A 12,584-nucleotide genomic window follows, 5' to 3' on the forward strand; every position below is an offset into this window, starting at 1 on the left:
GTCTTTGATGGCTTTCCTGTTCTGCAGTCCCTTCACTCCCAGCATCTCGAGTGGCCTGATGAGAGACTGGCCGACAAACCCTCTGCACCCAACATTGATTGGGTTGCATCGGGTCCTCCATCCCCTGCTTTGGCATTCGCCTGCCAACTCCTCATACTTGGCCCTCTTCCTCTCGAAGGCCTCCTCCATCTTATCTTCCCAGGAGACAGTCAGCTCAAGCAGGACCACTTGCCTCGTTGTTTTGGACACCAGGACTATGTCTGGCCTGAGTGTGGTTAACCGTGATGTTCTCTGGGAACTTGAGCTGTCTCCTTATGTCAACCTCAAGCTGCCAGTCCCGAGCTGTTGCCAGCAGCCCCCCTGCTAGACTCCGGTGCTGTTGTGGCTTCTCCCCAGCTCTAACAAAGGCAATGGACTGCCTTGTTGGTTGTTGGTGTTCTTCAACAAACTCTGTCATAACAAGAAGCTGATGTTGTCCATTTTTCAAAGCTTCCCTTCTTTTGCTCCATTTTCGGAATTATCGAAATAAAGTGTTGTAAAAATGAATAGAATATGTGCAGTGTGCTCTACCAATCAGCGTTCTTCAGCACACAACCCCCCTGTCAATAGTTCCTGGAGTTCTTAAAAAAACAAAACAATTACCATTTTTTAGGGAAAGTTAGAGGTTAGGCAAAACAATTCTCGCTGGGGAAAAAGGGGCAAATGTCTTCTTTAAAGTTTACAAAGCAGTTTGCTGTTCCACTCCACCTGGTAAATTGTCCAGACAATTTCCCGGCCAGAGAGCACACCCAAATATAAGCCTATTTTGTGGACATTTTTTGTTGTATATTTATTGGCCGCACAAGACTATTAGTTGCTGGTGTAAATTCACAAATTTAACAAAAGACACTGCCTGTGCAGTAGCATATTAGAGAGGTCATTGAACGTGGTCTTCGTCCATCTTTTTCACCATGAGCGAAAAAGCTGACATATTTTTCGGTGTGGAAGCTGTTTCCTTTTCGATCACCAGGTTGATCGCTCTGGCTTTGGGCCTGCGTCGTTTGCATTTTGTCAGTTCTTCTCTATCTTGAAGGCAAGCGTTAATCGCTGACTGAGTGAGTGTGTTTGATTTTTGACTTTTTATTTTTTGGGGGGGGCGGAGTAACTCCAGTGCCATCCACACTGGTTTAAATGTAGTAGCTTAAAGATGTGAATAATGGATTTCACTATATAAAGCACTTTGAGTCTTTATAATAATAATAATAATGATAATAATACATTTAATTTCATAGCGCCTTTCAGGAAACTCAAGGTCGTTTTACAACAATAGATAATACAATAAAACCAAGGCATATAAATTAACAACACTACAGAATAACAATAGGGTAAGAGTAGTTGGTGAGTTAGACGGAGTAAGCAGACCAGAACAGGGGTGTTTTGAGTTTAGGTTTGAAGATGGGCAGAGAAACGCAGTTACACAGGTCAAGTGGTAGATTGTTCCAGAGCTAGGGAGCAGAGCGACTGAAGGCTCTGTCCCCCATAGTGATGAGGCGGGCAGGGGGCACAGAGACGTGGATGGAGAAGGAGGATATGAGGGAACGAGTGGGGATGGTGACGTGCAGGAGATCAGACAGGTGTGGAGGGGCGAGGTTGTGGATGGCCATGAAGGTGTACAGAAGGAGTTTGTAATTGATCCGGTACTGTACGGAGAGCCAGTGGAGTTGCTGGAGGATGGGGGTGATCTGGCAGTGAGAGGGAGTCTTCGTTATGATGCGGGTGGCTGAAATCTGGACCAGTTGGATTTTATGGAGAGACGTGTTAGGGAGGCCAAAGAGGAGAGAGTTGCAGTAGTCCAGACGGGAGGTGATGAGGCTGTGAACAAGGATGGGAGTAGTGGGGGGTGAGGGAAAGGGCGACTGATGTTGCGTAGATGGAAATAGGCAGTATGTGTAGTGATGTTGATGTGCAAGTTAAAGGAAAGTGTGCCGTCGAGGATGACACCTAGACTCTTAACCTGATGGGAGGGGGAAACTGAGGAGTTGTCAATGGTGAGAGAGAAACTGTTACCTTTAGAAAGGTGCCAAGAAGGAGGATTTCAGTTTTATTGCAGTTTAATTGAGAGAATTGAGTGGCTGGAGGATTTTGGAGTTTCCTTCATTGGATAGGATGAGGCCGTTTAGTAACTAGATTTGGTGTGAGAAATGAGGTCCTTGTATTGTGAGATATGGAAGGTGTACATGTCCTTATGGATAGTAAGAAAGCTTTTTTATATAATCTCTCGAGTTGGCAGTTTTTGGATTTCATGGACCGGAGTTCGAGGGTAAACCAGGGGGCAGTTGTGGAGAAGGAGACAGACCAGGTTTTTAGGGGGGCGAGAGAGGTAAGAGTGTTGGTGAGGCATTTGTTGTAATGAGCGAACAGTTCCTCCGGGTAGGAGAGAGAGTCCGCGATTGGGAAACAGTCAATATTGGAGCGGAGAGTGTCAATATTAATGTCCTTGATATTCCGGAATTAAATAAGTCGGGGAGATTTGATAGTAGAGAGGCGGAGCACTGCGTTAAAAGTAAGGAGGAAGTGATCAGTTGCAGGGAAAACATCAGCAGTAGGCTTGGAGGGGGTGAGACCGGAGCAAACTAAATCAAGAGTGTGTCCTTTGATGTGTGTTGGGAAATCAATGAGTTGTTGGATTCCAAAACTGTCCAAACAAGATGCAAAGTCTCTGGTGAGAGGCAGGTTTGTGTTGTCCATATGTATATTAAAGTCCCCCAGCAGAATAAAATTTGGTGACAGAGTGGATAAATGAGTCAGTAGAGTAGACAATTCACTGATAAAATCACTGTGTGGCTTAGGGGGGCGGTAAACTGTGGCAATGATGGTTGGTGAGGCTCCAGGAAGCTTAAGAACAAGGCATTCAAAAGGGTTAAATGCAGGGACTGAGACCCGGGAGGACGTTCCACTTCTTGCGGTATATTGCGAGATCTCCTCCACGGCCGTTGCCACGGGGATGGCAGATGTAAACAAAACCGGGAGGAGTGGAATCGTTGAGTGGGGAAAAGTTGTTAGGCTGTTGCCAAATTTCTGTAAAAAGAGAAACTCAAATTCGGTGAGGAGATCTTGGATTAGGTGTCCTTTGCTCGTGAGTGAGCGGATGTTGACGAGACCAAAGTTGACGGTGGAAGTGTCGTGTTTGACAACAGCATCAGGCGACTTAGCTAGGCTGGCTAATGCATGATGGTTGACTGTACGGTCGGAGTTTCTGGGAGAGCGGCGAGAAGTGGTCCAAGTGGAATGGATTTTACCGGAGTGGTTATGCTGTATATGTCTGCGGAACCCACGGTGGATGTAGCGCAGAAAAGCGAGCGATGTCTGATATAGCTCCAATGGTGGAAGCTGCGGTATATTCCAGCAAATCCTGAGAAGGTCAGCGACTGAGTAATGGAGTAGTCCTGCCACAGGATGATGGCAGGATGACAGGAGTATCCAGATGAGCCCAGACCAGGTGAGAATGTGGTAGGACCACATGATGAGTCAGGGACCAGGTAGCTCACAAAGCTACCGGCGTTTTCCCAAGCACAGATAGACAAAAGTGCCAGGGAGACAGCAGGATTTCACTGTGCGAGAGAAGCGGTTATGCCTCTCGCAAGTGTGTGGAAGCAAATAGTCAGTATGTCACATAAAAACCTTAAGACCATGAACCCTTAGAATCTTTAAAGTCTGCCGGTGAGCAGCGGCAACATACACGCCAGCATCCACTCATACCGGAAATGGTATGAGTGGAGTTAAAGACAATGATTGTAGTTTTGATATGTGTTTCTCTCAGGGCCAATGATAAAACTTCAGTCTTGTCCTGGTTAAGCTGTAAAAATGTATATGCCATCCAGGACTTCATATCTGAAATGCAATTAAAAAGAGTATCAATTGGTCTTGTGTCATCAGGAGGCATGGAAATTTACAACTGTGTGTCGTCAGCATAACTGTGGAAATTAATTCCATGTCTTCCGATGACACTGCCAAGTGGAATCATGTAAATATTAAAAATAATATGACCTAAAATTGATCCTTGAGGCACACCACATGTGATTTCATAGGTATTTGAGGAGCATGTATCCATACTTATCAAAAATGTTCTGTCTGAGAGATAATAATTGAAACATTTGTGAACATTACCAGAGAGAAAATGAGGTGATCTACAGTATGAAAGGCAGCACTAAGATCCAGTAGAACCAAGACTTACAGTTCTTGCGAGTGAGCACTCAACCTGAGACAGTTCATGATCTGTACTGTGGTGCACCCTAAAACCAGACTGAAACTTCTCTAAAATATTGAAATTATTTAAAAAAATCTACAAACCCCGTTTCCACATGAGTTGGGAAATTGTGTTAGATGTAAATATAAACGGAATACAATGATTTGCAAATCCTTTTCAACCCATATTCAGTTGAATGCACTACAAAGAAGATAATTGATGTTCAAACTCATAAACTTTATTTTTTTTTGCAAGTAATAATTAATTTAATGGCTGCAACACGTGCCAAAGTAGTTGGGAAAGGGCATGTTCACCACTGTGTTACATGGCCTTTCCTTTTAACAACACTCAGTAAATGTTTGGGAACTGAGGAGACACATTTTTTAAGCTTCTCAGGTGGTATTATTTCCCATTCTTGCTTGATGTACAGCTTAAGTTGTTCAACAGTCCGGGGGTCTCCCTTGTGGTATTTTAGGCTTCATAATGCGCCACACATTTTCAATGGGAGACAGGTCTGGACTACAGGCAGGCCAGTCTAGTACCTGCACTCTTTTACTATGAAGCCACGTTGATGTAACACGTGGCTTGGCATTGTCTTGCTGAAATAAGCAGGGGCGTCCGTGGTAACGTTGCTTGGATGGCAACATATGTTGCTCCAAAACCTGTATGTACCTTTCAGCATTAATGGTGCCTTCACAGATGTGTAAGTTACCCATGTCTTGGGCACTAATACACCCCCATACCATCACACATGCTGGTTTTTCAACTTTGCGCCTATAACAATCCGGATGGTTCTTTTCCTCTTTGGTTTGGAGGACACGACGTCCACAGTTTCCAAAAACAATTTGAAATGTGGACTCGTCAGACCACAGAACACTTTTACACTTTGTATCAGTCCATCTTAGATGAGCTCAGGCCCAGCGAAGCCGACGGCGTTTCTGGGTGTTGTTGATAAACGGTTTTCGCCTTGCATAGGAGAGTTTTAACTTGCACTTACAGATGTAGCGACCAACTGTAGTTACTGACAGTGGGTTTCTGAAGTGTTCCTGAGCCCATGTGGTGATATCCTTTACACACTGATGTCGCTTGTTGATGCAGTACAGCCTGAGGGATCGAAGGTCACGGGCTTAGCTGCCTACGTGCAGTGATTTCTCCAGATTCTCTGAACCCTTTGATGATATTACGGACCGTAGATGGTGAAATCCCTAAATTCCTTGCAATAGCTGGTTGAGAAAGGTTTTTCTTAAACCGTTCAACAATTTGCTCACACATTTGTTGACAAAGTGGTGACCCTCGCCTCATCTTTGTTTGTGAATGACTGAGCATTTCATGGAATCTACTTTTATACCCAATCATGGCACCCACCTGTTCCCAATGTGCCGTTCACCTGTGGTATGTTCCAAATAAGTGTTTGATGAGCATTCCTTAACTTTATCAGTATTTATTGACACCTTTCCCAACTTCTTTGTCACGTGTTGCTGGCATCAAATTCTAAAGTTAATGATTATTTGCACAAAAAAAAATGTTTATCAGTTTGAACATCAAATATGTTGTCTTTGTAGCATATTCAATTGAAAATGGGTTGAAAATGATTTGCAAATCATTGTATTCCGTTTATATTTACATCTAACACAATTTCCCAACTCATATGGAAACAGTGTTTGTAATAGTTGTTTAAAAACAAGTTTTTCTAAAATTTTACTTAAAAATGGTAATTTTGATACTGGTCTGTAATTATTAAAATTGTCAGTATCCAAATTCCTCTTCTCCAGCAGGGGCCTCACCACCGCTTTTTTAAAAGCAGCAGGAAAGACCCCCGCTGGAAGCGAGCAATTTAAGATGTTTACAATCTCCTTTCTCAAATAACCATAAAATATTAAACAAAAATTGGTTGGTATTGAATCTAAAAGACATGTGGTGGGAATTTTTGTAGAAAAAAACCCTGCCAAGCATCTCAGCACTAAGCCTCAGGTAAAAACAGACACTCAGATGGATTAAAAGCAGTGTGAGAAGATAAAATGTCCAATCTGATGGTGTTTTATTTTTTCTCTGAAGTGGTCTTCAAACTGCTCACAAAGGGAGTATGTAGGTGAGCGAGGTATATTATTAAAATCAGGGTTAATCAAATGGTTAATTGTTGCAAAAAGGACTCTGGGGTTATTCTTATTGATGGTAATTACCAGAGGTGGGACCAAGTCATTGCTTTGCAAGTCACAAGTAAGTCTCAAGTCTTTGCCCTCAAGTCTCGAGTCAAGTCCCGAGTCAAGACAGGCAAGTCCCGAGTCAAGTCCAAAGACTGGAAAGTCTCAAGTCGAGTCCCAAGTCCTGCATTTTGAGTTTCGAGTCCTTTCAAGTCCTTTTAACCACAGACTAATATTTTTAAACAGATTGTGTATGCTTTTAAAACGCTGTATTTATTTATTAAAACAAGTGCATTTGAAATAGCAGGAAAAAAAATAGTGCTGACATTGCAATTTGTAATAGCACTATTAACAGTAATTTTAATAGTTTAAACAATTTTAAACATTTAACTCATTCCTTTACAGAATAAACACATTTGCAAAAACAAACATTAACATACTATTGGTTGTATTTTATGAAAATAATATTACCACAGAGTTGAGAAGGAGCAAAGATCTTCAATATTTGTATGTGAAAATCACAAATAAATCTTCTGGGGGAGGATGACACCCCTACAGGGGTTTGGTTTACAAACTTTCAGCCCCACCTAAAACAAAATTCACCAGCCGCCACTGATTATGATGCATTCTCATTTTAGGCAAAATATAAGACAATACCTTCTTAAGAGTATAATTGTAACCAGGAATAAGTCTTCAAGTAACAATATTCAAATACTAACATTGTTGGGTAAAACAGCATTTGGTTTTATTCTGAATGTAGTGAAACAAATTGGTGGTTTTAGCTGATATAAAGACTTTCAGGTGTTTATATATGTTTAAGTATTTGGCAGAGACTTTTATCCAAAGCGACATACATAAAAAATACATACATAACAATCACTGTAAACATGATCATTTAAGGGAAGAATGTAATACAAAATATCAATACAAAGTGTCAAGACAGAATAAACTCTCTGCTGCTGCAGCAACAGAGATACGGTCTATAGGTCCCGAAGATATATAGATATCTAATGTATTCATACATTGTTTATGTAGGATATACGCATGTATATATAACCTAATCATATTGTTTCTTCAATTTAAAAATAGTTTACCGTTTTTTCCCCCTTCTCTGGGATTATATTCCCAGTTTTGATCTCGGACGTCTGGTCACTTATAGCGTATAAGAATATTATATTACTGTTAAGCAAACTATGAATAACAAAAATTGCCAAAACATGTGTCCGTTATCTTAGCTACACGTATGACACAAAACCGCGTGGAAATCAGTGGTATTCAGTGAGGTAAAATGAATTAAATGCGCTGACAGTTCATTGCTCCTGACAAATGAATTGCACTGAGTGGAGCGGATCACCACTCCAAGATGGCGGCCCCGCGTCTCGTCTGCGCCAGTAGGCAGTAGCACTCGATGCTGCGTACCCTTAAAACATGTCTATGGTTATAACGTTAGCAGTGAGTTTACAGCCTCACTGATTTAACTACACAGCAAATAAAAGTCATGTTACTTAGCCAATAAACGTTATCTTACATTCAAAACTTACCCTTCTTTGTGCAACTTCAAATGTCGAACGAAGTTGGAAGTTGTTGCGTCTCCGTCTGTAATATTCGAACTGCGTGATTTGCATACGGCAATTCGTTTTTTGTTGACCAAGTCGTAGTTTTTATACCCGAACGAAACCAACTTTGGCATAATTGTTTCTCACTGCCGCATTGTTTGACAACTCTTGTTTGGTGGTTGTCCTGCATTTTGATTGGATGAATGCTGTGTGATGAAAACAACGTATAACTAATTTGATTGGCTGTTGTACTGAGAGCACACCAGCTGACAAGCAGCACACACGCTGATAGACAGACAGACACGTACAAAATGAAAGATACGGAGCGCTCCCAAATAACTTTTTAAGCTTTGGGTTTTGGGGAAAGTAGCAGGTCATGTCAAGTCAAAAGGCTCAAGTCCAAGTGAAGTCACAAGTCATTGATGTTAAAGTCTAAGTCGAGTTGCAAGTCTCTTTACATTTTGTCAAGTCGAGTCTAAAGTCATCAAATTCATGACTCGAGTCTGACTCGAGTCCAAGTCATGTGACTCGAGTCCACACCTCTGGTAATTACTGTGGAGAAAAAAGTGTTTCTTGCGTTCTTAACTGCCGTGTTGTATATATATATATTTTTCCTCCATTTCCTCTCTGCTATCCTGCAATTTATTTTTAGTTTTTTTGTTTCCCCCATCATTTCTCCATGAAGGTACTGATTTTAGAATGACCTTTCTAGATTTTAGAGGAGCAACTGAATTAAGGCTGTTTTGATTAAAATGGTCAACAATAAAATCACAGGGTGCAGGTAAAACTATTGGAGGACAGTTATTAAAAAGTAATAACATTTGCAGCCACTTCAGAAGTTAGATAGCGCTTTATCACAGTTTTCACTGAGGTCTCCCGCTGGATAAAAGCTGTGATATTAAAAAACACACAGTAGTGGTCAGGCACAGCCAAGTCGACAACGAGGACACACTGGTGGACAGACCATAAGTAATGACCTTCTCTGCTGGCCGAACATAACCACAAATTATGATCATAATTAAAGATACAATTATTTTTTTATTTACTTTAGCTAAATATCTAAAAGTATTCATATTCTCTTCATGTCATATTATGTTCGCTCCGTTCACTGTAAGCGATAGGGGACATACAGTTGATAGACAATTGTGATAGATCACGAGTTGTTGTCAGTAAGGCCTTCTAGCTGGCCTAAGGTTGAACGTGACTGTGGAGGGGGGCGTGGCCTGCGGGCCTGCCGCGGAACGGGGTGTGCCAGGACCGGCCTCGAAGACAGCAACAGGTGAGTGGATGGCCCACCTGGGCCTTGTTATCTAATCACCTGTCGCCTTTATTAGCAGCAGCCGGAATGAGAGACATTGTTGGAGTTGGAGTTCGAGGTGCTGCTGATACAAAGCAGGAGAGAAAGACAGTTTGCTGGAAAGCAAAAGCCTCAAGAGATTTATGAAAATAAAACAGTGTTATACCCTGAATTCCGGGCTCTCCTGGCAGTGTGTGGTGGTCTGAAGAACCCACTATAGGGCAACCTCGACAGTGACATTTACGCGCCCAGAGTGTCCGCCCTGAGATCGGTAGGTTGGAGTTCAAATCCCAGCCGAGTCATACCAAAGACTATAAAAATGGGACCCATAACCTCCCTGCTTGGCACTCAGCAACAAAGGGTTGGAGTTGGGGGTTAAATCACCAAAATGATTCCCGGGCGCGGCGCCGCTGCTGCCCACTGCTCCCCAAGGGGATGGGACAAATGCAGAGGACAAATTTCACCACATCTAGTGTGTGTGTGACAATCATTGGTACTTTAATCTTTAATCTTAATTTGTGATTGGATAATCATCGGGACCATTAGCGGATGAATTTGAGAACACATAGAGTTGATAGATAGATTGCGATAGCCAATCAGATCACAAGTTGTTGACAGTAGCCTATCTAAGTAGCCTGATGTTAACTAGACTGTGATTGGATACTCACCTGTCATTCCAAAGTGAGTATCCATTCACAAGTTCAATTTAGCAGGAAGCAGGAAGTGTTGGCCGTATCCAGACCGGGTTAGCAAGCAAAGAAGGAGAACAAAACTAGGCGGCAGATATATATTTGCAAAGCCATTTTCAAGAAGGATATTTAATGAGAAACTACATCTTGTGAGACGATGTCGGCAAACCCCGGAAGCTAGCTCAGCTATTCTGGCGATGAAATGCTCGCCATTTCCACTCGAATAAGCCGACAAGGAGGGGTACTACTGGCTTAAACTGTGTCGAATAGGTCCTACTAATTGTGAGTTTGAATATTACATTTTTTCATGTTTAATGTTTTTTGCAATTTTAATTTTGACAGTACAACAAAAGATATGTTTTAATTGCTGATGCGATTTAATTGGTTTTTAAATGCGCCAGATAATAACCAGTTTTGTATACTGTTAATGTGATTCAATGCCCAGTACATGTGTTTCTGTGTAGTATTTCTCCAGCAATGGTCATGTGGTGACATCAATTATGGTATTTTGAGAGGTAATCATTGAAGTCGGACATCACTGAAGGCCTAGGTGGGAAATACACGGCCCGCCACTGGTAATGAACAAATCCTGAGTGTGTCCTCTGTTGTGAGTTGGCTGTGTGACATGTTGGGTAAAATCCATAAAATCTAACATATTTAAAAATTTCCTTGAAACAGTGTCTAAAACATTATCAGTGTGTAGATTACAATCCCCAGCTAAAATTATCATATTATATGTTGAAATAATGATTGATAAAAACTCAGAAAAATAATTCATAAAAGCAGCACTTTTCTTTGGTGGTCTAGAACTGGGGGCCTGCTAAAAACAATTGCATGATATTCAAAAGTGGTATAGTGATAAAATAAAATCTGTTTTTCATGTTAGGGAATGCGAGGCTTTTGATGCTGTGCCACCTCCCTTCCTACCACCTCTGACTGAAAAAGCAAAGTTGGATGGAGATGCCTCAGTGAGAACAACTGGTGCATCTGTACCCAGCCATACCTCAGTTAAAAGCAAGCAGTCTGGTCTGTGGTCTTAAATGAAATCCATCCGTCCATCTATTTTGTACCACTTATTTTCTTCGGGGTTGCGGGGGGCGCTGGAGCCTATCTCAGCTGCATTCGGGCTACACCCTGGACAAGTCGCCACCTCATTGCAGGGCCAACACAGATAGACAGACAACATTCACATTCCCATTCACACACTAGGGCCAATTTAGCGTTGCCAATCAACCTATCCCCAGGTGCATGTCTTTGGAGGTGGGAGGAAGCCGGAGTACCCGGAGGGAACCCACGCAGTCTCGGGGAGAACATGCAAACTCCACACAGAAAGATCCCGAGAGCAGGATCGAACCCAGGACCTTCGTATTGTGAGGCAGATGCACTAACCCCTCCCCACCGTGCTGCCCCAATTTCAATACAAAACAAAGTAAATATGCACAATATCTACTTGCAACCATTTGACTTAGTTTCGTGATGAAGCTTACGCGCTGGGATTTCTACCATTGTGTCCGTCCCTTAAAAAGTCCGCCAGAAAACAATGACTCGATCACTTACTCATTCAGAACACCCAGAACATTCATACTTTGTTGTCCAGTCGTTGTTAAAAGTCAGATATTTGCCATTTATTTTGATTTTTTTTCCAGGGTTTCCTCACCCCACTGCTACTTCATTGTGGCACTAATGCCCCGCTGTTGCCCCTTACGTGGTGGTTGAAGTACTGCAGACATGATCAACAGTAGTTTTAATGGTTTCATCAGGCCTATTTGGGTGATGTTCGGCAGGCCAAATGAAAAGCTTTGGTTAAAAAATCCTCATGTGTCTACACGTACGGCATGGTTCTAATCACCTGCTTGACATGATTCTGGTCTGTAAAATGTTCTGTTCATGAAACTTAAATAAAGTTGAAAACAGATGGTTTCATAGCAAACTGCAGCCTGTAACTTTGAGTAACCTTTGTTAAGGGGAATTGACAATCTGAATGATTTTACCCCAGTTTTTTTACACTTTTTCCAACCAAAAGTAAGGGATTTATGTTTCTATTCCATGCATTGTCATTCGTTACCACTCACTAATATGGCTTTCACAACTAATTATAATAGTTAACATACTTTGTAAGTGTTACTTGTTGCTTAATGCAACCTGCATCTGCATTGTTTTCCATGACCTCCCATGAACAATTTGAGACTCTGACCTCTTTGGGTCCCTCAAACTGGATGTAGTCCTCATAGATCATTTTGGCCTTGGCCGCCATTTTCACAGTGTTCTTTGTCTTCTTGAAGTCCTCACAGGCCATCCAGAACTCAATATTCTCATCGCTGAACTCAGATCGCAGAAAGCCACGGAAGGCAGCAAGACCATCTAATGGATAGATCAAAGAGACATTAGAGATGTACAAGTCATTTCCTGCAGATCAATATCAAGTCAAGTATGAAATCTTTGATTGCAATTTTCCTTTCTCATCGCCCTGTACAATGAGAACACTGTTATTTTCCATATACAATCAGTCTACTCGATGAAAGCTTTATTTTGCATTCACAACTGTTCACAGTTTTGTAAATATAATCATTTAGGGCTCGCAATGTGATTTATCAATAATTAAACTGCTCTGCATTTATATTTAGCGCATTTAAAATGGGCAAAGACAGAAAATGGAGAGGGAATCCTCTGTCCTAC

General features: G+C 41.8%; 1 protein-coding gene across 1 annotated transcript in view; it reads right to left on the reverse strand.

The window, feature by feature from the left end:
• The window catches only part of LOC133635371 (regulator of G-protein signaling 5-like), a 46,408-nt gene that overhangs the window by 4,164 nt on the left and 29,660 nt on the right, over window positions 1-12,584 (reverse strand). Inside the window, exon 4 of the mRNA XM_062028511.1 lies at window positions 12,103-12,269. Coding sequence (XP_061884495.1) covers window positions 12,103-12,269 — 167 coding nt within the window. The remainder of the gene's footprint in view (window positions 1-12,102; window positions 12,270-12,584) is intronic.

Source organism: Entelurus aequoreus, linkage group LG19, assembly GCF_033978785.1.
Source record: "Entelurus aequoreus isolate RoL-2023_Sb linkage group LG19, RoL_Eaeq_v1.1, whole genome shotgun sequence".
Lineage (NCBI taxonomy): Eukaryota > Metazoa > Chordata > Actinopteri > Syngnathiformes > Syngnathidae > Entelurus > Entelurus aequoreus.